Raw genomic sequence first — 26,173 nt, forward strand, 5'->3', positions numbered from 1 at the left:
GGATGCGCTGCAGCAACTCACCAAGGCTTCTTCGACAGCACCTCTCAAAACCGCGACCTCTACCACCTAGAAGGACAAGGGTAGCAGGCACATGGGAACAACACCATTCTGACTTGGAAATATATCGCTGTTCCTTCATCATTGCTGGGCCAAAATCCTGGAATTCCCTCCTAACAGCACTGTGGGAGAACCTTCACCACACGGACTGCAGCGGGTCAAGAAGATGGCTCACCACCACCTTCTCAAGGGCAATTAGGGATGGGTAATAAATGCTGGCCTTGCCAGCAACGCCCACATCCCGTGAACGAATGAAAAAAAAGGAAGCACTTTTTCACACGAAGGGTAGTGGAAATCTGGAATTCTCTCCCCCCAAAGGCTGTGGATGCTGCGGGTCAATTCGAACTTTCAAGACTGAGATCGACAGATTTTTATTGGGTAAGGGTATCAAGGGTTATGGAGCCAAGGCGGGTAAATGGAATTAAGATACAGATCAGTCATAATCTAATAGAATGGCGGAGCAGGCTCGAGGGATTGAATGGCCTCCTCCTGTTCCGATGAATATATACTTGAAAAGGAAACATTTGCAGGGCGATGGGGAAAGAGCAGGGGGGAGCAGGACTAATTGGATAGCTCTTTCAAAGAGCCGGCATAGGCATGATGGGCCGAATGGCCTCCTCCTGTGCTGTATGATTCTATGATTTTATGAATATGTGTAAACACAAAAAGTCACGCCACTTTTTTTCCTATTAATACTTTGTACATTGTTGATATTGTTATGAAATTGATGTTGTCTTTTTGGGAATATCCCCCCCACCGAGTTAACCTCTCTATGTCCCCAATACCCTTACCTGGGAGAATAGGATAGATATATTCGTGGATGTAGTGATCAACCGCTTGGTCAGCCCCCCACTCAAGGAGGTACATGCTTACGGATTTTGTTGTTTTAAGTACATAATTGTGTAACAATTTCACTTTACAGCATCTGAAAGAATGGGTAGCAATCCAGAGTGAATCGGGCAGTCCAGCGAAGAGAGATGATGTGATTCAAATGATACAGATTGTGGGTGAGAGAATCAAAAGTCTAGGAGGATCTGTCGAGCTAGCAGATTTGGGCAATGAGGAGGTATGGTACAACACATCCTGACTGGTCCTTTGCATATTAAATGGAACTCGAGAAAATTATTTTTGATCTCTTTAGAAACTCTGCACAATTATTAGTAAGGCTAGGAAGCCCATCATGTTCTCCTGAGTCTCTCTGATCTCACTCCTGGGTACGGTAGCACAGTGGTTGTTACTGGACTAGTAATCCAATAATTGAACATGAGTTCAAATCCCACCAAGGCAGTTTGTGAATTTGAATTCAATTTTAAAAATCTGGAAATTAAAAAGCTGGTATCAGTAAAAGTGACCATGAAATTGTTGGATTGAGCAAACCACTCAGTTGTAACAAACTGCTACATCAGGGCAATTCGGGATGAATAATAAATGTCGGCCTTGCCAGTGATGCCCACCCACATCCTGAGAAGGAATTTGAAAACATTGTTAAAAACTCAGCCTTGCGAACTTGTGACCTCCTTCAAGACCTCTGCTAATGTTGCTCTAAAGTGACCACTAAGAGATATGAATGGTTGGCCAGGAATGACTCTCCTGATTTTCCCCCTCCCTGTGGGAAGACAGTTGGCCATTAACTGGTACTTCCTCAAAACACTCTAACTGAGATCAGCAACTCAGGACCAGGGATCAACCTGATTGTCCAACATAATGGAAGCATCAAGTCTTTGCCTCTTGAGAAAATTTCTAATATTGTTTAACAGAATAGATTTGGGCTATAAGGAAAGGATTTTTCAACAATAAATGAATCATTATTGCTTTTTGAGGTGAAAGGTCTCATTCTGCAGTTCTCAAATGATCAAAACAAGACAATATTTTAATGCATTCAAACATTGAAACTTTACTTTGATGTATCCTTTCTTCCTCAATAAATTTACCGATGAATATTCTGTTTATTAATTCCTGATGAATGTATTACAACTTTCACTTGTACAATATGTTCATGCTCCCTGTAGCTTCCCAATGGAAGAATTATTCCATTACCTCCAGTGGTTCTGGGCGAATTGGGAAAAGATCCAAATAAAATTACAGTCTGTATTTATGGACATGTTGACGTTCAACCTGCAAGAATAGAGGATGGATGGGCTACAGACCCGTACGTGCTGACAGAAAAGGATGGTCAGTATTGTGCCAGTGTACAAACTTTTACACTATATTAACTTACATTGGTTGTTGGGCCACTGCGATTATTTTCATTTTTCTTCAAGGTGAAAATTCAATGTCTATTTTATTACCTTCTTGCTGTTCTGGACTGAAGCACAATTATATCATGGCCCTTTTATTCCTGTATTAACATCAAATTAAACAGAGACTACATAACCAGTATCAGTCATCTTATGCAGCACTGTGTATATCCTTTCACAAGAATCCCCTTTGGGTAATGCCACCTTTAGCTCCCTCGAGGCAATGCCTTGATTTTAAAATTCTCATCCTTGTGTTCAAGTCTCTCCATGACCTCACCCCTCCCTATCTCTGTAACCTCCTCCAGCCTTACAACCCTTCAAGATCTCTGCGCTCCTTCAATTCTGGCCTCTTGCGCATCCCCGATTTTAATCGCTCCACCAATGGCGGCCGTGCCTTCAGCTGTCTAGGCCACAAGCTCTGGAATTCCCTCCCTAAACCTCTCTACCTATCTCTCCTCCCTTTAAGTTGCTCCTTAAAACCTACCTCTTTGATCAAGCCTGTTTCAATATCCCCTTATGTGGATCATTGTCAAATTCTGTTTGATTTTGCTCTTGTGACATTTTACGACGTTAAAGGTGCTATATAAATGCAAGTTGTTGTTGCTGTTTATCAAGCTCAGTTTTTCTCTTGTGTCAAGCACTTCTTATTCACTTGATAACTTAATTCTCTAAGGTCAAGTCCATCAAAGATTTGAATATTGCTCCCACATTTGGAAAATCTCTTCTGTCACCTCTTTTGCACTCCTGTACAAGTTTAATCAAAAAGCTTGTTGTCTGATAGGTGATCCTTCTCTCACCTCTAGCGCCTAATCTTCATCACTCCATTACATCCTTTTTTGTCTCTCTATTTTGTCAGCATTTCTATGATCAGTGATGCCCTGAACTTCCTTCTCTTGTTCTACTGAAGCTGCTAATGCACCATTCTATAGATATTTCCTCCTCTCTGCGTTCTCGCTACATTGAAATCAAGATTCATCTCTCAGTTTCCTATTCTTTCCTAGAACTTCAAAATGGTGCATCTTCTTGCACACCTGTTTATTCTTCCTCCTACAGTCTTCCAATTTTTTAAGTTTAAGCTTCATGTCACCTAATCGCTATTTCCTGATTTACCTCATATTTTATTTCACTCTCTTTAACCTTGGTGGTCTTACATGGTGAACCTTGGCTCTTCACCTTAGTTACTCAGTAAAAAAACTATCAACTTCTGCTCTTTAGAATCAAAGATTGGCAGGCAAAACTGTAATTGAACAGTGGGTGGCCTTTGAAGAGGAGATGGTTCGGGTACAGTCTAGGTACATTCCCACGAGGGAGAAAGGTAGGGCAACTAAAGCCAGAGCTCCCTGAATGACAAAAGAAATATGGAGTAAGATGAAGTGGAAAAAAGGGACGTAAGGCAGATGTCAAGTTGATAACACAAGTGAGAGCCAGGCAGAATATAGAAAGTTCAGAGGGGAAGTGAGAAAGGAAATAAAAGGGGCAAAGACAGAGTATGAGAATAGACTGGCGGCCAACATAAAAGGGAATCCAAAAGTCTTTTACAGACATATAAATAGTAAACGGGTAGTGGGAGGAAGGGTGGGGCGGATTAGGGACCATAAAGAAGATCTACCCACGGAGGCAGAGGGGATGGCCGTGGTACTAAATGAGTACTTTGCATCTGTCTTCAGCAAGGAAGAAGATGCTGCCAGAGTCTCAGTAAAGGAAGATACAGTTAAGATACTGGATGGGCTAAAAAATTGATAAAGAAGAGGTACTAGAAAGGCTAACTGTACTTAAAGTAGATAAGTCACCCGGTCCGGATGGGATGCATCCATGGTTGCTGAGGGAAGTAAGGGTGGAAATTGCAGAGGTACTGGCCATAATCTTCCAAACATCCTTAGATACGGGGGTGGTGCCAGAGGACTGGAGAATTGAAAATGTTACACCCTTGTTCAAAAAAGGTGTAAGGATAAACCCAGCAACTATAGGCCAGTCAGTTTAACCTCGGTGGTGGGGAAACTTTTAGAAACAATAATGTGGGATAGAATAAACAGTCACTTGACAAGTGAGGATTGATCAGGGAAAGCCAGCACGGAATTGATAAAGGCAAATCGTGTTTAACTAACCTGATAGAGTTTTTTTGTGAGGTAACAGAGAGGGTAGATGAGGGCAATGCAGTTGATGTGGTGTATATGGACTTTCAAAAGGCGTTTGATAAAGTATCGCATGGTAGGCTTATCATCAAGATTGCAGCCCATGGAATAAAGAAGGCAGTAGCAACATGGATACAGAATTGGCTAAGTGACAGGAAACAGAAAATAGTGGTAAATGGTTGTTTTTTGGACTGGAGGGAGGTGTACAGTGGTGTTCCCCAGGGGTCGGTGCTGGGGGGACCACTGCTTTTCTTGATATATATTAATGACTTGGACTTGGGTGTACAGGGCACAACTTCAAAATTTGCAGGTGATGTGAAACTTGGAAGGGTAGTGAACAGTGAGGAGGATAGTGATAGACTTCAAGAGGTTATAGACAGGCTAGTGGCATGGGCGGACAAATGGCAGATGAAATTTAATGCAGAAAAATGCAAAGTGATACATTTCGGTAGGAAGAACGAGGAGAGGCAATATAAACTAGAGGGCACAACTCAAAGGGGTACAGGAACAGAGAGAGCTGGGGGTATATGTGCACAAATTGTTGAAGGTGGCAGGGCAGGTTGAGAAATCAGTTAAAATGCATATGGGAACCTGGGCTTTATAAATAGAGGCATAGAGTACAAAAGCATGGAAGTCATGATGAACCTTTATAAAACACTGGTTCAGCCACAACGGGAATATTGTGTCCAGTTCTGGGCACCACACTTTAGGAAAGATGAGAGGCTGCAGAAGCGATTTACTAGAATGATTTCAGGGATGAGGGACTTTAGTTACGTGGATAGACTGGAGATGCTGGTGGTGTTCTCCTTGGAACAGAGAAGGTTGCAAGGAGATTTGATAGAGATATTCAAAATCATGAAGGGTCTAGACAGAGTAGATAGAGAGAAACTGTTCCCATTGTTGGAAGGGTCAAGAAGCAGAGGGCATAGATTTCAGGTGATTGGCATAAGAACCGAAGATGACATGAGGAAAAACTTTTTTACACAGCGAGTGGTTAGGATCTGGAATGAAATGCCTGAGGTGGAGGCAGATTCAATCATGGCCTTCAAAAGGGAACTGGATAAGTACTTGAAAGTAAAAGATTTGCAGGGCTACGGGGATAGGGCGGGGGAGTGGGACCAGCTGGATTGCTCTTGCATAGAGCCGGCGCAGACTCAATGGGCCGAATGGCCTCCTTCCATGCTGTAACCTTTCTATGATTCTAAGTGTGAACAACTCATCATGAGATCTGATGTTAATTGCAATTATAAAATTCTGTAGAATTTCTTCCAGTTACTGTAGAGAGGAATCATTTACTATGCTTCAAATCCCTCCTTGGTCCCGCCCCTCCCCATCTCTTTAACCTCCTCTAGTCCAACAACTCTTCGAGATCTCTGCATTCTTCCAATTCTGGCCTCTTGTGCATCCTGATTTCCTTTGGTGCACCATTGGCGGCCGTGCCTTCAGCTGCCTAGATCCTAAGCCCTGGAATTCCCTCCCTTAACCTTTCTGCCTCTCTATCTCTTTCTCCTCCTTTAAGACGCTCCTTAATACCTACCTCTTTGGCCAAGCTTTTGCTCACCTGTCCTAATATCTCCTTATGTGGCTTGGTGTCAAATTTCATCTGATAAAGCTCCTGTGAAAGCTCCTGTTACTAGGCAATGTAAAAATGCAGGTGGTTGTTGTCGCTTGCAAATATATGAAAATGCTGGGATTTTTGTTTCTCATTTAAAATATTTTTGTTGCATCTAGCCCTATTTGGTGGTATGCAAAGGCAAAGGATCTCAGCAGTGTTTTTGTAGATAGAGCATTATGTGGATTTATGAACTAACTAATCCAATTTGATTGTCTAACTGTCTCCTGAAATTCTTCTGTTAACAAAAAAATGGGAGCTTGGTTGTTTTTTGCTGTAATTAACAAAACACCAACGAAATTGAGGAAACATGGACTTGAAATGTGTGAACGCTGAGAATGAAATCTTGTTAGTGTGCTGTTAATTGGAGAATAACTGGCACTTTAGCATTTTTCATTAAAAGATAAATTATAACCCCTTAAAGGCAGATTTTGGTTATATTAATGACTGGGCAATGCTATTTCAGAATAGTGTCAGAGCAAATGATATAGTTAGTAAATTAAGGCATTTTTAAAAAAAATCGGTGACCTGTAGTTTATTGTATAACCTACCAGGTAAGAATTTATTACCAGAAATACACTCTGAAAATAACCAGAGAGAGAAAGTTGGCACAGTTTTCTGCCTTCATTGGAGGGGAGAAGACTTCAGCGTGGAAATACCGCAATCCATTCTGAAGGGGGCAGTAGAGCAATGGGACAGGGCTTCACCTGCCGCTGGCTCATCCCTAACGCCAGGGGCTGGGTTCATTTGAATATTCGGGACAGGTAACCATGCCCGTAGTGGCACAACAAAGGTGGCAGCTCTACTGAAGCAGCAGATAGTGGAGTGGTTCCTTCCTGCCCCCTGGGATTGGGTTATCAGGTGTCAGCTGTGCCTTAGTGGATATCACTCTCTCATCTGAGTCAGAAGGTTGTGGGTTCAAGTCCCAGCACAAAATCTAGGCCAAGACTCCCAGTGCCAGTCTTGGTGGAGTGCTGCACTGTCGGAGGTGGCGTCTTTTGGATGAGACGTTAAACCGAAATACCCTCTCAGGTGGACGTAAAAGATCTCAAGGCACTATTTGAAGAAGAGCAGGGGAATTCTCCCAGTGTCCTGGCCAGTAATTATCCCTCAACCAACATCAATAAAAAACAGATGATCTGGTCATTATCACATTGCTGTTTGTAGGAGCTTCCTGTGCACAAATTGGCTGCGTTGTTTCCTACATTACAACAGTGACTGAACTTCAAAATTACTTCATTGGCTGTAAAGCGCTTTGGGACGTCCTGAGGTCGTGAAAGGCGCTATATAAATACAAGTTCTTTCTTTCTTTATCCCTTACAACCTGACTGCTGCCGGAACAATCCAATTGGCAGCTATTAGTCGCCATCTTTTGGAAACAATGGAACGAGCAAGTATGTACACAGTTCCAATTTACAGATGTATATCCCCCTGATGTCCACCTCATGCAATCAATCATCTGACTCTGGGCCTGGTTTGCATCAAAAAGCCTAGTCTATTTTCTTTCAGTGGACCTTAATTTTTAACCCTGTTTAGTCCTGTCGCCAGCAAGACAGAAGGCAATGAGGCATTCTGTCACAGAAAAAAATGATTAATTTTTGTCATGTTGGCACTAGGATTGTCAACTCTGGTTGAATGTATTCCTGGACGTATCATCACATGACCCTCCCACCTCCAACTGCCTTGTCCCCACCATGCTCCCGCCATTGGTCGCCCGACATGCCCATCCTCACACCAGATCGCTATCTCATGCCAATTGGGAAATGGAGAGTCTCTTCGGTACTCGATTGGATGATTCTTGACGGTCAGTCAAACAGCCCTTTTTCCCCCATCTCCAACATTATTATAACAAACAAGCAGAAGTGTTCAAAGAAAATGGGAAAAAAACCCACAGAATTTATTTTTAACGCCTCTATGATTCTTTTCCAAAGTTGTTTGCAAATGTGTAACGGGAGACAAATCTTTAATTCCTGGAGACTCCAGGGCAATCCTGGAGGGTTGGCAACTCTAAGTGGCACTAATGTAGCTGTAGGAGAGAACAAGCAGTGAAGCAATTATCCAAAAGACTCATGAAAACCCAAGTGGCAGCAAAAGAAAATTAAGAACAACTGTTAACTCAATTTTCTGATTATACCCCCTTAAAATGAACTGCCATCTACAACTGATCCCCTAACAACCCTGAATATGCATTATACCTGGTAGATTGCTCACCTGAATTTGGAAAATATTTTGCAGGATGAAATGATGTGCTCCTGTCCTCATTTTAATATTTTAATGAAGCTTCCGGCCCTCATTTGAAATCCTGGTGGAAATGTGTGCAAACAGGACAAGACACTTGGCACAATGGGTCTCTAAACCCTTTTCCAATCCATTATGTTCATGTGTGCCAGTTTACAGGGTGTAATGGGCACAAAAAGGAGGCTGTGGCCCCCAGTTGATTCTCACTTCATTTCCTGAATTGTTCCAATGCTCTCCTGGCCGGCCTCCCATTCTTCCACCCTCCGTAAATTTTAGCTCATCCGAAACTCTGCTGCCCGTGAACCTAACTTGCACCAAATCCCGTTCACGCATCACCCCTGTGCTCGCTGACCTGCATCGAGTTACCTCAAGTCTACAGCACAGAAACAGGCAATTCAGCTCAACTGATCTACGCCGACATTTATGCTCCACACGAGCCTCCTCCCTCTCTACTTCATCTAACCCTATCAGCATACCTTTCTATTGCCTTTCTCCCTGGTGTGCTTATCTAGCTTCCCTTTAAATGCTATTTGCCTCAACTATTCCTTGTGGTAGCGCGTTCCACATTCTAACCACTCTTTGGGTAAAGTAGTTTCTCCTGAATTCCCTATTGGATTTATTAGTGACTATCTTATATTCATGACCTCTAGTTATGGACTGCCCCACAAGTGGAAATACTTTCTCTAGGTCTACCCTATCAAACCCCTTCATAATTTTAAAAACCTCTATTAGGTCACCCCCTCAGCTTTCTCTTTTCTAGAGAAAAAAGCCCCAGCTTCTTCAGCCTTTCCTGATAAGGATGATACCAGAACTGAGAGGATATACTTGTGAATCTTTTTTGCACTTTCTCCAATGCCTCTCTATCCTTTTTATAATATGGAGACAAGAACTGTTCACAGTACTCGAAATGTGGTCTAACCAAGTTTTTGTTCAAGTTTAACATAACTTCTCTGCTTTTCAATTCTATTCCTTTAGAAATGAACCCCAGTGCTTGGATTGCCTTTTTTATGGCCTTATTAACCTGCGTCGCTACTTTTAGTGATTTGTGTATCTGTACCCCGAGATCTCTTTGCTCCTCTACCCCATTATTCTTAGACTCTTATCCAAGCAGTATGTGGCCATCTTATTCTTCCTACCAAAATGCATCTCCTCACATTTATCCATACTGAAATTCATTTGCCAATTACACACCCATTCTGCCAGTTTATTAATGTCCTCTTGCATTTTGACATATTCTTCCTTTGTATTAACTACACCCCACAATTTGGTGTCGTCTGCAAATTTTGAAATTGTACTTCCAATTCCCGAGTCCAAATCGTTGTTGTAAATTGTGAACAACAGTGGTCCCAGCACCGATCACTGTGGAACATCACTTCCTGCCTTTTGCCAGTCTGAGTAGCTACCCTTAATCCCTACTCTGTTTTGTTTGCTAGCCAGCTGCTATCCATTATGCTACCTGTCCCCTGTCTCAACAACCTTGCTGCCCGCATGCAGCAAGACCTGGACAACATCCAGGCTTGGACTGATAAGTGGCAAGTAACATTCGCGCCAGACAAGTGACAGGCAATGACCATCTCCAACAAGAGAAAGTCTAACCACCTCCCCATAACAGTCAACGGCATTACCATCGCCGAATCCCTTACCATCAACATCCTGGGGGTCACCAGAAACTTGACTGGACCAGCCACATAAATAATGTGCCTACAAGAACAGGTCAGAAGCTGGGTATTCTGCGGTGAGTGACTCACCTCCTGACTCCCCAAAGCCTTTCCACCATCGACAAGGCACAAATCAGGAGTGTGATGGTATACTCTCCACTTGCCTGGATGAATGCAGCTCCAACAGCACTTGATTGGCACCCTGTTCACCACCCTAAACATTCAGTCCCTTCACCACCGATGCACCGTGGCTGCAGTGTGTACCATCTACAGGATGCACTGCAGCAACTCACCAAGGCTTCTTCGACAGCACCTTTCAAACCTGCGACCTCTACCACATAGAAGGACAAGGGCAGCGGGCACATGGGAACAACACCACCTGCATGTTCCCCTCCAAGTCACACACCATCCTGACTTGGAAATATATTGCCATTCCTTCATCAAAATCCTGGAACTCCCGACCTAACAGCACTGTGGGAGAACCTTCACCACACGGACTGCAGCGGTTCAAGAAAGCGGCTCACCACCACCTTCTCTAGGGCAATAAATGCTGGTCTTGACAGCGACGCCCACATCCCATGAACGAATAAAAAAAAAATCTCGTTATGTGGCTCGGCGTCAAATTTTGTTTGATAATGCTCCTGTGAAGTGCCTTGGGTATTTTACTACATTATCATAGAATGGTTACAGCACAGGAGGCCATTCGGCCCATCGGCCCCTCTTTGTAAGAGCAATCCAGTTAGTAAAGGCACTATATAAATGCAAGTTGTTGTTGTGGTGCATTGATTTGTATTGTATCCTGCTATCACCAAGTGGTGCAGCTCTACTGCATCACCAAGTGTAATTAATTTTCCTGCCTTTAATAACAATACTTCTCTTTGAATTTCTTGAAGGTAATCTTTATGGACGTGGAGCTTCAGATGACAAAGGTCCTGTTTTGGCCTGGCTTCATGCAATTGAAGCATTTCAAGCACTAAAACAAGTAGGTACCAGCGACTTGCATTTATGTGTAATTTAGTAAAATATCTCACGACGCTTCACAGGAGCGATTATCAAACAAAATTTGACACTGAGCCACATAAGGAGATATTAGAACAGGTGACCAAAAGGTCAGCATGCTACTTGAGCTTCAAATGCCAGAGGTGCAAAGGACGTGGTACCACAAAGTTTGGTTAATGGATGAAACCTGCCATTTCTGATGCAGTATTGGGCCGAGACACCCGATTTCAGATTGCAAACTTAACAGGACATTTATGCGCGTACCTTGGAGGCTGAGTTCATTGGTTTTGGCTGAATCATCAAGAGTAAGAGATTGAAATCTATCCTTTACCCATACCACTCCCAGCAAGCCACCCGGTGATCTGACCCAGGTGCAGCACTGACTGAAGAGGATAATGGGGAAGTACTTGGGTCATTTGTGAGGAGAAAGAAGAGAAAACTGGAATAAAACATGTAATTCCTGGGAGTATTCACTGCTTAGTAATATAATTCTGCTTTCATTTCAGGAACTGCCAGTCAATTTAAAGTTTATTTTTGAAGCTATGGAAGAATCTGGATCAAAGGGGCTGAATGAACTCTTAAGTGAGAAAAATGAGACATTTTTTTCCAGTGTAGACTACATTGTTATATCGGACAGTGGGTGGCTCAGTGAGAAGCCAGTCCTGACGTATGGAACTCGAGGACTCTGCTACTTCTTTGTAGAGGTACTAAGGGAAATAAATAATCTCAACCAACTGACAAAAAATTGTTTTGATGGTAAATAACAAATTGAATGCACGAAATTTTGGTTAACTAAAGGGTTTTGAGCATTTACTGAAATCAGTGGAACTATATTGCTATTTAAAACATAGAAAAAACACATTTTCGTTTGAGTATGCTCTGTTTCCACCATCCATAAACTATAAGTCATCCAGAATGATGTGGCCCACGACCTCACAAATACTCGGTCCCACATCTCCATCACCACTGTCCATGCTAAACTCCACTGGTTTCCCATGTCCCAGAGATTCTCTTCCTTGCCTTCAAATCCCTTTCCAGCCTCACCCCTCCCCACCTCCACAATCTCCTCCCGCACTATGTCCCTGCATTAATCCTTCCAACACCAGACTAATTCTCGTTCTCCACTCCATCATCTCCACTGTGCACCGATGCTCCTTCAGCTACCTTTCCCCCTTCCTCTGCCTTTGTCTCTCCAAGTTGTTGTGGTATAATGTATCACCGTTACCTGTAAAGGATCACTGTTTTTGTTCCAATGTGTACATTTTTATCACCCAGGTAAAATGTGCAAAACAAGATTTGCACTCTGGTCTTTATGGGGGAACAGTTCATGAGGCAATGACAGACCTAATAGGTCTACTAGGTAGGAATTATTTTACACATTATGAAAATGAAGATGTGTTGTTTACAGAGGGAGAGAAAGAGAGAGACTTTTACCAGATAGAACAGTTGAACATACAGCAATCTGTAACTATCTTATTTCTCACACGTGAGTGGGCAAAACTGTGGCAGATGGAGTTCAATGTGGGGAAGTGTGAGGTCATCCATTTTGGACCTAAGAAAGATAGATCAGAGAATTTTCTAAATGGCGAGAAGGTAGGAACCGTGAATGAGCAGAGAGATTTAAGGGTCCAAGTACAGAAATCACTAACAGCTAGTGGACAGGTACAAAAAATAATTAAAAAGGCTAATGGAATGTTGGTCTTTATCTCAAAGGGGCTGGAATACAAAGGGGTGGTTATGTTACAGTTTATAAAGCTCTGGTTAGACCCCATTTAGAGTACTGCGTTCAGTTTTGGGCACCGCACCTCAGGAAGGATATATTGGCCTTGGAAGGGGTGCACTGCAGATTCATCAGGGCTAAAATGGTTAAATTATGAGGACAGGTTGCATAGACTAGGCTTGTATTACCTTGAGTATAGAAGATTAAGAAGTGATCTAATTGAGGTGTTTAAGTTGATTGAAGGATTTGATAGGAAAGATAGAGAGAAACTATTTCCTCTGGTGGAGGAGTCCAGAACAAGGGGGCATAACTTTGAAATTAGAGCTAGGCCGTTCAGGGGTGATGTCAGAAAGCACTTCTTCACACAAAGGGTAGTGGAAATCTGAAACTCTCTTCCCCCAAAAAGCTGTTGAGGCTGGGGGTCAATTGAAAATGTCAAAATTGAGATTGATAGATTTTTGTAAGGCAAAGGGTATTAAGGGTTATGGAACCAAGGCGGGCAGATGGAGTTAAGATCCAGGTCAACCATGCTCTAATTAAATGACGGAACAGGCTCGAGGGGCTGAATGGCCTACTCTTGTTCTTGTGTTCCTATGCTCTCTCAGTGCAAAATGCTTGCAGATGGAAATCTGAAGGCTAATTGAATGGGATTCTCTGAAACTTTGTAGCGCAGTGGATAAATGAACTGCCCAGCATACGACTGACCGTATCGGTCAAGAAGGTCCTAGGTTCCGCCCCTGACCCGTATTGAGTGAGCTGATCTCAGTCAGCATCTTGAAAGAGTGCCCAGGCTAGGGAGAGGAAAGAAATTATTTATTTTCCCTGCTGGATGTCGATGTTGGAGTGTTGACAAAACCGTCAATTTTGTTCTTAGTTTATTGATTTTTGCACTATAGTGTTAATGTGTGTGATTCATGGTGATAGAAGGGAGGGAGAGGGAAAATTACCTCTCTTTGCTCTATCTCAGTGAATCTAGCACAATAATGCAAAATCAACAAATTGCTAACAAAATTGTGAGTGTTGAAAATATAGTGCAAGCAGGACATAAAATACTTCAGAAGGACAATGACAGGCTATCAACATGGGCAGACAGGTGGCAGATGCAACTTACTGTGGAGGGAATACATTTTGGGAGATGGGATTATACACTTAACGAAAGGGGATGGATGAACAGAGAGACCTAAGATTCAAATACATAATTCCCTGGAAGTGTAAGTGCAGGTGGACAAAGGCATAAAAAAAAGCCCATAGCATTTTGGGTTTATAAATAGGGACAGAAAGTACACAAGTTAATAATGAATTGATACAAAATATTGGTTAGGCCACAGTTAGAATACTGCGTGTAGTTTTGGGTGCTGCATCGCAGAAAGCACTTTAAAGCCATAGAAAGTGTTTAGCCTAGGTTCACCAAGAAGATATCAGAGATGGAAAACTATACTTATGAGACTTGAGATACTGGAGCTATTTCCACTGGAGCATATGAAGGTTTTTTAAACTATGAAGGACTTTGTTGGGGTAAGTAGGGAACGACTATTTCCTCTGATTAATGGATCACTGACAAGTGGTCATCAATTTAACCATGGGGGATTGGTCAAGGCAGCGACTGTTGCATCTTTTAAGGGAAAAGTGGATCAATATTTGAAGCTGAGCAAGATACAGAGCTTATGGGTAGAGAGCCAAGACCAGTAGAATTAGTTTTGGACTGCTCCACAGACATGATGAGCTGAAGGGCGCACTTTTATACTGTAAACTTCTATGGTTCTAAATTCATTAATCTAATTTCAGACAGCCTTGTGAATTCATCTGGTCATATTCTGATTCCTGGCATCAATGTAGATGTTGCACCCCTAACAGAAGAGGAACGTCTTTTGTACAAGGCAATTGAATTTAATCCTGAAGACTTCAAAAATACCATTGGTACAACAGAACTCCTTCATGAAAGCAAGGTATAGTAATATTAAAAAGGCAGCTTTCAACCCATTACAGATTTTTTAAAAAATAAAATGTTATAACATTTGGTGGGTTCTTGTGCTCATCAAAGTGAAGGAAATCAGTGTTGGGCAACAGTATCACTTTTTCTACTTTTGTCACCTGGTGTCGGCTGTGGCTCAGTTGGTAGCACTCTCACCTCTGAATTAGAAGGTTGTGGGTTCCAGTCCCATGCCAGAGACTTGAGTATACAATCCAAGCTGTCACTCCAGTGCAATACAGAGGGAGGTTTTGTCTTTTGAATGAGACATTAAAGATGGGTGGACATAAAAGATCCCATAGCACTATTTCAAAGAAGGCCAGGGCAGGTCTCGTGGCCAACATTTATCCCTCAACCAACACCACTAAAACAGATTAGCTGGTCATTATTGCAGCGTTGTTTGTGGGAGCTTGCTGGGTGCAAATTGGCTGCCGCGTTTCCTACATTACAACAGTGACCACACTTCAAAAAGTACTTCATTGGCTGTAAGGTGCTATATAAATGCAAGTTCTTTCAAGTTTGTCCTTTATACATTCCCAGGTTGGGCATAGCACAGGTAGCTCGAGACACCTAAATAAAGGGCCTCACAAATTTAACTCAATGCCTGTGCAGATTGGGCATAGGCTGGCCTATTGCCAAATTGCTAAGACTAGCACCCGTTTTACACCCGAACAATGGGCGCAGTGCGTACCAATTTTTACGCCTGATGTGTCAAGTCCCTTTGGAACAGCAACAAAAGAAAGACTTGCACTGACCTACATTGGCCCTGGTCTGGCAACGCCTCGATTTTAAAGTTTTCATTCTTGTTTTCAAATTCCTCCACGGCCTTGCCCCTCCCTACCTCTGTAACCTCCTCCAGCCCAACAACCCTTCGAGATCTCTGCGCTACTCCAATTCTGGCCTTTTGCGCATCCCCGATTTTCATCGCTCCACCATTGGTGGCCGCGTCTTCGGCTATCTAGGCCCCAAGCTCTGGAATTCCCTCCCTAAACCTCTCCATCTCTCTCTCCTCCTTTAAGTTACACATCAAAAACCTACCTCTGTCCTAATATCTCATGTGGCTCGGTGTCAAATTTTGTCTGATAACGCTCCTGCGAAGTGCCTTGGGATGTCTTGCTACGTTAAAGGCGCTATATAAATGCAAGTAGTTGTTGTTGTAATTACTGATGCTTCTACATCAGCAAGCTGTGCCATCTCAGCCAACGAGAGTGGTTATTTAAATTTTAAAATGGATGTTTTTAATGACGGTGTATACGTTGCATTGTTTAGGAGGATGTTCTCCTTCACCGATGGCGATTTCCATCACTGTCTATTCATGGAATTGAAGGAGCTTTCTCAGGCCCCGGAGCCAAAACCGTTATCCCTGCAAAAGTGACTGGAAAATTCTCCATACGTTTAGTTCCTGACATGGATCCTGAAAAGCTGAACAATCAGGTAAACGTTCCAATCAGTTGTGAATGCAGATTCGATTTCGACGAGTTCTGAAGGGGAACCAACCCAATTTGCACCAGGAAACATGGAAAAGGGCAGATAGAGGGCAACCGAGAGAGAAGAAAGAGGAGCTGGTAATGAAGAAAAAAAAGAGGGAAAGAGGCAATGAAGACGTGAATCAAAGCATAAAACGTCTTCAATCCAGAACTTTTCTGGGGTGGGGGGGGGGGCACAGTTAGATGCCGGATTTCTGCCCCATTGATGTCAAGAAAACCAATTGCAGGGAGATGATGCTTCTTAATCCTTGTCCCCTTACACTGCACTACAATTTTGAGGGTGTGCCTATTGATTTTCTCAGAATACACCACCATAGATAGATGATCCCAGAGGGATTGGTCACCCTAGCGAGGTTGGCACTTTGAGAGGAGTATTGTAAATTTGAAGGCACAATTTTATTGGGCTAGATTCAAGCTTTGGATGCACCTCCCTGTCTCGGGTGGCGCAGTGCAGATCCTGACCACCACCACCTCCAGTTGAATGGGAATGGGTGCCTGCTTTGAATATTCTAATGACCCACCCCCCACCCCCCGATCTGGATTTGGGATAGGGTCAGCGACAGGGAAAAGCAGCTGGAAGAAATCCTGCCTACTCGTAACGGTCCGTGGAATTTTTGGGATCGTAGAATTTACAGCACAGAATCAGGCCATTTGGCCCACCTGGTCTGTGCCAGTGTTTATGCTCCACATGAGCCTCCTCCCATGCTTCTTCATCTAACCCTATCACCATATCCTTCTATTTCTCCCATGTGCGCTTATCTAGTTTCTCCTTAAATACATCTATGTTATTTGCCTCAACTACTCCTTGTGGTAGCACGTTCTACATTTTTACCACTCTTTGCGTAAAGAAGTTTCTCCTGAATTCCCTATTGGATTTATTAGTGACTATCTTATATTTATGACCAAAAGTTCTGGATTCCCGCACAAGTGGAAACATTTTCTCTATGTCGACCCTATCAAAACCTTTTATTATCTTAAAGACCTCTGTCAGGTCACCCTCCACCTTTTTCTTTTCTAGAGAAAAGAGCCCCCCCAGCCTGTTTAGACTTTCCTGCTAAGTATATCCTCTTAGTCCTTGTGAATCTTTTTTGTACCTTTTCCAATGCCTCTATATCCTTTTTATAGTATGGAGACCAGAACTGAGCACAGTACTCGCAGTGTGGTCTAACCAAGGTTCTATACAAGTTTAACGTAACTTCTCTGCTTTTCAATTCTATTCCTCCAGAAATGAACCTTAGTGCTTGGTTTGCATTTTTTATGGCCTCGTTAACCTGCATTGCTACTTTTATTGATTTGTGAATCTAACGACTTTATGTAGAGTACAATTCAAAGCTCTGCAGTCCTGCCACATCCAGTCGTGAATGGTGGTGGACAATTAAATAACTAACAGGAGGAGGAGGCTCTGTAAACATCCCCATCCTCAATGATGGCGGAGTCCAGCACGTGAGTGCAAAAGACAAGGATGAAGTGTTTGCAACCATCTTCAGCCAGAAGTGTCGAGTGGATGATCCATTTCGGCATCCTCCCAATATCCCCACCACAGAAGCCAGTCTTCAGCCAATTCGATTCACTCCACGTGATATCAAGAAACGGCTGAGGGCACTGGATACAGCAAAGGCTATGGGCCCCAACAGCATCCTGGCTGTAGTGCTGAAGACTTGTGCTCCAGAACTAGCTGCGCCACTAGCCAAACTGTTCCAGTACAGCTACAACACTGGCATCTACCAGATAATGTGGAAAATTGCCCAGGTATGTCCTGTCCACAAAAAGCAGGACAAATTCAATCCAGCCAATTACCGCCCCATCAGCTTACTCTCAATCATCAGCAGTGATGGAAGGTGTCGTCGACAGTGCTATCAAGCGGCACTTACTCACCAATAACCTGCTCACCGTTGCTCAGTTTGGATTCCGCCAGGACCACTCGGCTCCTGACCTCATTACAGCCTTGGTCCAAACATGGACAAAAGAGCTGAATTCCAGAGGTGAGGTGAGAGTGACTGCCCTTGACATCAAGGCAGCATTTGACCGAGTGTGGCACCAAGAAGCCCTTGTAAAATTGAAGTCAATGGGAATCAGGGGGAAAACTCTCCAGTGGCTGGAGTCATACCAAGCACAAAGGAAGATGGTTGTGGTTGTTGGAGGCCAATCATCTCAGCCACAGAACATTGCTGCAGGAGTTCCTCAGGGCAGAGTCCTAGGCCCAACCATCTTCAGCTGCTTCATCAATGATCTTCCCTCCATCATAAGGTCAGAAATGGGGATGTTCGCTGATGATTGCACAGTGTTCAGTTCCCTTCGCAACCCCACAGATAATGAAGCAGTCCGTGCCCGCATGCAGCAAGACCTGGACAACATCCAGGCTTGGGCTGATAAGTGGCAAGTAACATTCACGCCAGACAAGTGCCAGGCAATGACCATCTCCAACAAGAGAGAGTCTAACCACCTCCCCATGACATTCAATGGCATTACCATCGCCGAATCCCCCACTATCAACATCTTGGGGTCACCATTGACCAGAAACTTAACTGGACCATAAATACTGTGGCTACAAAAGCAGGTCAGAGGCTGGGTATTCTGCGGCGAGTGACTCACCTCCTGACTCCCCAAAGCCTTTCCACCATCTACAAGGCACAAGTCAGGAGTGTGATGGAATACTCTCTACTTGCCTGGATGAGTGCAGCTCCAACAACACTCAAGAAGCTTGACACCATCCAAGACAAAGGAGCCCACTTGATTGGCACCCCATCCAACACCCTAAACATTCACTCCCTTCACTACCGTCGCAATGTGGCTGCAGTGTGTACCATCCACAGGAAGCACTGCAGCAACTCGCCAAGGCTTCTTCGACAGCACCTCCCAAACACGCATCCTCTACCACCTAGAAGGACAAGGGCAGTAGGCACGTGGGAACAACACCACCTGCACATTCCCCTCCAAGTTACACACCATCCCGACTTGGAAATTTGGAACATAGGAACAGGAGTAGGCCATTCAGCCCCTGGTGCCTGCTCTGCCATTTGATAAGATCATGGCTGATCTGTGAGCTAACTCCATATACCCGCCTTTGGCGTATATCCCTTAATACCTTTGATTGCCAAAAAGCTATCTATCTCAGATTTAAATTTAGCAATTGAGCTAGTATCAATTGCCATTTGCGGAAGAGAGTTCTAAACTTCTACCACCCTTTGTGTGTAGAAATGTTTTCTAATCTCGCTCCTGAAAGGTCTGGCTCTAATTTTTAGACTGTGCCCCCTACTCCTAGAATCCCTAACCAGCGGAAATAGTTTCTCTCTATCCACCCTATCCGTTCCCCTTAATATCTTATAAACTTCGATCAGATTGCCCCTTAACCTTCGAAACTCCAGAGAATACAACCCCAATTTGTGTAATCTCTCCTCGTAACTTAACCCTTGAAGTCCGGGTATCATTCTAGTAAACCTACGCTGCACTCCCTCCAAGGCCAATATGTTCTTCCGAAGGTGCGGTGCCCAGAACTGCTCATCGTACTCCAGGTGCGGTCTAACCAAGGTTTTGTATAGCTGCAGCATAACTTCTGCCCCCTTGTACTCTAGTCCTCTAGATATAAAGGCCAGCATTCCATTCGCCTCCTTGATTATTTTCTGCACCTGTTCATGACACTTCAATGATCTATGTACCTGAACCCCTAAGTCCCTTTGGACATCCACTGTTTTTAACTTTTTACCATTTAGAAAGTACCCTGTTCTATCCTTTTTTAATCCAAAGTGGATGACCTCACATTTGTCTACATTGAATTCCATTTGCCACAGTTTTGCCCATTCACCTAATCTATCAATATCGCTTTGTAATTTTATGTTTTCATCTACACTGCTTACAATGCCACCAATCTTTGTGTTATCGGCAAACTTAGATATAAGACTTTCTATGCCTTCATCTAAGTCGTTAATAAATATTGTAAATAATTGAGGCCCCAAGACAGATTCCTGCGGGACTCCACTAGTCACATCCTGCCAATGTGAGTACCTTCCCATTATCCCTACTCTCTGTCGCCTTTCGCTCAGCCAACTTCCTAACCAAGTCCGTACTTTTCCCTCGATTCCATGGGCTTCTATCTTAGCTAACAGTCTCTTATGTGGGACCTTATCAAATGCCTTCTGGAAGTCCATATAAATAACATCCATTGACATTCCCCTATCCACTACTTCAGTCACCTCTTCAAGAAATTCAATCAGGTTTGTCAGGCACGACCTACCTTTCACAAATCTATGTTGGCTCTCTCTGATTAACTGAAAATTCTCGAGGTGTTCAGTCACCCTATCCTTAATTATAGACTCCAGCATTTTCCCCACAACAGATGTTAGGCTAACTGGTCTATAATTCCCTGGTTTCCCTCTCCTTTCTTAAAAAGCGGAGTGACGTGCAATTTTCCAATCCAGAGGGACAGTTCCTGAATCTAGAGAACTTTGAAAGATTATAGTTAGGGCATCTGCAATGTGCTCAGCTACTTCCTTTAAAACCCTGGGATGGAAACCATCTGGTCCTGGGGATTTGTCACTCTTGAGTGCTATTATTTTCTTCATTACTGTTGCTTTACTTATATTAATTTTATTGAGTCCCTGTCCCCGATTCAATATTAGTTTTCTTGGGATTTCCGGCATGCTGTCCTCTTTTTCTACTGTAAATACTGATGCAAAGTAATCGTTCAACATGTCCGCCATTTCCCCATTGTCAATGACAATATCCCCACTTTCAGTTTTTAAGGGGCCAACACTGCTCCTGACCACCTTCTTTTTCCTAATATAACTATAAAAGTTCTTCGTATTGGTTTTGATATCCCTTGCAAGTTTCTTTTCATACTCTCTTTTTGTAGCTCTTACTATCTGTTTTGTGACCCTTTGTTGATCTTTGTATCTTTCCCATTCGCCAGGATCTGTGCCATTTTTTGCCTTTTTGTATGCCCTTTCCTTATGTCTTATACTGTTCCTTACCTCTTTAGTTGTCCATGGCTGTTTTTTTTATATCAAGTAGAGTTCTTGCCCCTCCGGGGATGTTCTTTCATCGTCACTGGGTCAAAATCCTGCAACTCCCTTCCTAACTGCACTGTCGGAGAACCTTCACCACATGGACTGCAGCGGTTCAAGAAGGCGGCTCACCACCAACTTCTCAAGGGCAATTAGGGATGGGCAACAAATGCTGGCCTCGCCAGTGACGCCCACACCCCATGAACGAATTAAAAAAAACAATTGTAAATGAGAGAATGTGTATTGATCGAATATGGTATTTATATTATTATGCAATTTCTGTTGCTGAATTAATCAAATGTTCTTTGTAGGTGACAACATACCTCAATCGAGTATTTGCTGAGCGTAGAAGTCCCAATAAAATGCAGGTTACTCTAAAATCTGGATCGAGAGCTTGGATTGCTCGTTTCACTGACAAGCAATATGTCGCTGGAAGAAGAGCCACCAATAAAGGTTAGTGAATGCAAAGGTTTGTTGTAGGTCCTAGACTATTCTAGCTAAGTATTATTGTATTCTTTGGCTGACTCTTCAGTGCAGTACTGAGGGAGTGCTGCACTGTCGGAGGTGCCGTCTTTAGGATGTGACATTAAACCAAGGCCCCCTCTGTTCTCTCAGGTGGACGTAAAAGATCCCATGGCACTATTTCGAAGAAGAGCAGGGGAGTTCTCTCCCGTGTCCTGGCCAATATTTATCCCTCAACCAGATTATCATGTCATTATCTCATTGCTGTTTGTGGGAGCTTGCTATGCGCAAATTGGCTGCCACGTTTCCTACATTACAGCAGTGACTACACATCAAAAGTACTTGGATGTAAAGCGCTTTGGGACGTCCTGCTATATAAATGCAAGTCTTTTTTTTTTATTTGCTCTTCTTCAAAATAGTGTTGTGGGATCTTTTACCGAGAGGGCAGACGAAGCCTCAGTTTAATGTCAAATCAGAAAGACCGCATCTCCGACAGTGCAGCGCTCCCTCAGTACTTCACTTGGAGTGTTAGCCTAGATTATGTGTTCAAGTCTCTGGAGTGGGGCTTGAACCCACAACCTTCTGACTCAGAGGTGAGAGTGCTACCAACTGAGCCACAGCTGACAGCATCAGTGAAATCACTGTGGTGGGTGATGTTCTACCAGTGTGTCATTAGAGCTGGCTGGTAGCTGACTGAGCTGTACTTAGAACATATTGCTGACCCAATTAAACTTTCCCATTTAATTCATATTTGCAAAAACTATTCCGTGTTGATACAGAGTGAATTAAAGAACATTTCAGGACAGAAACCTTGAGACGCTTAACTCTTGCTCACCTCGCACGTTTTTATTTTTTCTGTTGTCAGTGTTTGGAGTAGATGCTGAGATGATCCGTGAAGGGGGAACGATTCCTATAGCCAGAACACTCCAGCATACAACACAGAAAAGTGTGATGTTGCTGCCGATCGGTGGTGCTGGTGACGCCATACATTCTCAGAATGAAAAAATCAGCAGGTAACAAATGCACCTTAATGGGTCGGATCTTGCTGGAGTGGAGCATCTCGTGGCTTGCCCCGTTAGTTAAAACTTTTTCCTGCACCCTACAGCTCGAAATGATATTTGCGCCGTAACTTGCTGGAAGTGTGAGTGAGGAAATGGGGCATCTCAGACCTTGGTGAATGGCGGGATCAATTAAATTTAAGGATTGAGAAGTAAACAGAGGAACGACTGAGGAGGTTGAATTAGAGTCAAATCGGGTACAGAAAGAGAAATAAAGAGAGAGAAAGAGAAAAAAAGAGACAGAAAGGAAAAGTAAGAAAAAAATGTAAAATTTTAAATTTGACATTTAAAACATCTCTAACAACAATTGACTATCTGCAGGAATGCAACTGAACAGTTTCAATTGTTCCATTCTGGGCCGGAGAGATTGATTAGCATTAACAATTATCATGTCATCAAATGGGTGCTTAGACTCTTAATTACCAGCCCTAACTTTCTGTGGCAAGTTTAATAAACAATTTATGTGCAAATCCAGCAAGTTCTTAAAAGTATCGGGGAGGTTGAGGGCGACATGCTGTTTGTGTGAAGCAAATGTAGGAGTGGCGTAAATTGACCAGCAATTTCTGGAGATTCACAACTCACGGCGTATCTCTTAATCCTCTGAACTTGCTGGCCGGTTTGCACGTTATTAACGGCGTCCACACCATTACGGGATCCTGGGCTTTATAAATAGAGACGTAGAGTACAAAAGCACTGAGGTTATGCTAAACCTTTATAAAGCACTGGTTAGGCCTCAGCTGGAGTATTGTGTCTAATTTTGGGCACCACACTTTAGGAAGGATGTCAAGGCCTTGGAGAAGGTGCAGAGAAGATTTACTAGAATGGTACCAGGGATGAGCGACTTCACTTGTCCCTAACTTTTGGACATGCCTTCAGGGTGCTAATGGGCCTCATCTCACTTGGTGTGCCATCCTCCATAAATGTGTCCCTTTTTGAGGCTGAGGAAGTAGGCATTTCCAGCATAGGGAATCCCTACCCTTGGCTCCAAGCCCATTCTTGTCACTGGCTTTGTAAACAGGGTGGGCAGAACCTGCCTGTCTTCTCAGGTGGACATGAAGGATCCCACAGCACTGGTCATAGATGACCTGAGAGTACTTCCACCGTCTTGACCAACACAGACCCCCCTCAACAACCACCACTAAAAACAGATTCAGTTACTGTTTATGGGAGCTTGCTGTGAGCAAATTGGCTACTCCGCTTGCCTACATAACGACAGTGACTACGCTTTGAAAGTAATCGTTGGTTGTAAATCAGAGGAGCTGCAAAGAAGTTTTACATTATTTCTGTGGGGCCTGGAGAAGCAGGACTGCTGTCCCAACTCCACAGTATCCTGATCGCCCTCTACCTCACCCCCTCCCTCGCCGTCCCAAGACCTACCTATGGGTCACTGCTGGTGAGGCAAGTGACCCGATATTCATTCTCTTGAAATGGGGGAGCTGCTTGTGGAGGCGCGACAGGTGCCGGCAACTCGCCAACCTCTGACTTCCCACTTGGGGCGTGGTCCTCATTTCAGGCCTTAAAAACGGGCCTAAAGGAATTTCAACTCCCATTCTCTATTTTCCATTGCTACATAATTAAGGATGGAGAACATTTAATTCTCTAAGTCAACTTAAGGCAAACGTCTGCCAATATTTTTGCTTTTAAATCCTAACCAGTATTCAACAACAACTTGCATTTATATAGCATCTTTAACATAATAAAACGGCCCAAGGCGCTTCACAGGAGCGTTATCAGACAAAATTTGACACCACTTAGAGATATTAGGACAGGTGACCAAAAGCTTGGTTAAAGAGGTAGTTTTTAAGGAACGTCTCAAAGGAGAGAGAGGTAGAGGGGCGGAGAAGTTTAGGGAGGGAATTCCAGATCTTAGGACCTAGGCAACAAAAGGCACGGCCGTCAATGGCGGGGTGATTAAAATCGGGGATGCGCAAGCGGCCAGAAATGGAGGAGCACAGAGAACTCAGAGGGTTGTAGGGCTGGAGGAGGTTACGGACATATGGAGGGGCGAGGCCGTGGAGGGATTTGAAAACAAGGATGGGAATTTTTAAATCGAGGTGCTTGGGGACAGGGAGTCGATGTCGATCAAGGCGAGCAGTGGGGTGGTGGGTGAACGGGAATTGGTGCAAGTTAGGATATTCACTTAATTCCCTATATTACAATGTTTGTAACTAAACATTTTTGTCACTTTTATTTTAGAGGCAACTACATAAATGGCACAAAGTTGTTTGCAGCTTATATCGCCGAGATATCACAGCTTTAAGAAGAACAGTCTACCTTATAATGTATCAAAACTGATTTTTCCTTTCCTTAGCCAAGCATATTGTGTATTGTAATAAAGTGGCACTAGAATGATTACCATCGTAATAAAAATAGAGTTAGTTCTGGATAATTCTTTTAATAAAATGGCAATCATGGATTGAAATTACATATATGCAAAATGAATCCTGCAATATTAATCATGCAAATATTTTCAGCTGCATCCTTTTAATTGTAATGAAAAAAAATCCACTGCTCATATTGATATGAGTTTTAATTTGCAGTACTTTAGTATTTCAGGGGTTTACGATTCATAAGCCCTGAAATTACACAGTAGGAATGTCGCCTCTGAACAATTAATACATCTAAAATTCTTCTCTTTGCTATTTTACCAGAAATGTTAACCCATTTATTTTAAACAGGTAACCAACCACCTGCACTAAAATAATGGTGAGTAAGTGTTTGTCTGCTAGTGTCCCATTGTGTAATTTCAATGCCGTAGGATCTTGGTCCTCCCAAGAGTGAAAAGTTTAAATGTTGGTGGCTTGGTTGACTAACTTGACTTTTATTATGTGAAGATCTTCACCATGTCAGCAAATCTGTACAGTATCCACATTGTAATGCATGCTGAACCAGAATGAAGTATCCAATAATACTCAAAACCATCAGGTTGATGCAATCACACTAAAAGCCTGGTGTCAGTAAAAGTGACCATGAAGCTGTCGGATTGTTGTAAAAACGCAACTGATTCACTAAATGTCCTTACCCGGTCTGGGCCTCCATGTTATGTGGAGAGACTAGAGAAGCTGGGATTGTTCTCCTTAAAGCAGAGAAGGTTAAGGTGAGATTTAATAGAGGTGTTCAAAATCATGAGGGGTTTTGATAGAGTAAATAAGGAGAAACTGTTTCCACTGGCAGGAGGGTCTGCACCAGAGGACACAGATTTAAGGTAATTGGCAAGAGAACCAGAGGGGAGAGGAGGAGAATTTTTTTTACGCAGCAAGTTGTTACGATCTGGAATGCACTGCCTGAAAGGATGGTGAAAGCAGATTCAATAGTAACTTTATAAAGGGAAATGGATAAATACTTGAAGAGGAAACATTTACAGGGCTTTGGGGAAAGAGCAGGGAGAGTGGGATTAATTGGATAGCTTTTTCAAAGAGCCGCCACAGACACGATAATGGCAAAATGGCTTCCTTCTGTGCCGTATGATTCTATGTAACTATGTGGCTAGATCCTCCTGTCAGCAGCTTTGATTTAAAAAAAATAACAGAAGAGCCGTGTAGTC

General features: G+C 43.2%; 1 protein-coding gene across 1 annotated transcript in view; it reads left to right on the plus strand.

The window, feature by feature from the left end:
- LOC137320202 (cytosolic non-specific dipeptidase-like) overlaps positions 1-25,094 on the plus strand; it is a 31,372-nt gene extending 6,278 nt beyond the window's left edge. The window contains exons 3-12 of the mRNA XM_067981927.1: positions 980-1,123; positions 2,067-2,229; positions 10,828-10,916; positions 11,440-11,637; positions 12,209-12,293; positions 14,439-14,599; positions 15,892-16,056; positions 21,421-21,562; positions 22,437-22,584; positions 24,826-25,094. Coding sequence (XP_067838028.1) covers positions 980-1,123; positions 2,067-2,229; positions 10,828-10,916; positions 11,440-11,637; positions 12,209-12,293; positions 14,439-14,599; positions 15,892-16,056; positions 21,421-21,562; positions 22,437-22,584; positions 24,826-24,889 — 1,359 coding nt within the window. The 3' untranslated portion in view covers positions 24,890-25,094. The remainder of the gene's footprint in view (positions 1-979; positions 1,124-2,066; positions 2,230-10,827; positions 10,917-11,439; positions 11,638-12,208; positions 12,294-14,438; positions 14,600-15,891; positions 16,057-21,420; positions 21,563-22,436; positions 22,585-24,825) is intronic.
- Positions 25,095-26,173: the final 1,079 nt, after the last annotated feature.

The sequence above is a fragment of the Heptranchias perlo genome, chromosome 3, assembly GCF_035084215.1.
Source record: "Heptranchias perlo isolate sHepPer1 chromosome 3, sHepPer1.hap1, whole genome shotgun sequence".
NCBI classification, from domain to species: Eukaryota; Metazoa; Chordata; class Chondrichthyes; order Hexanchiformes; family Hexanchidae; genus Heptranchias; species Heptranchias perlo.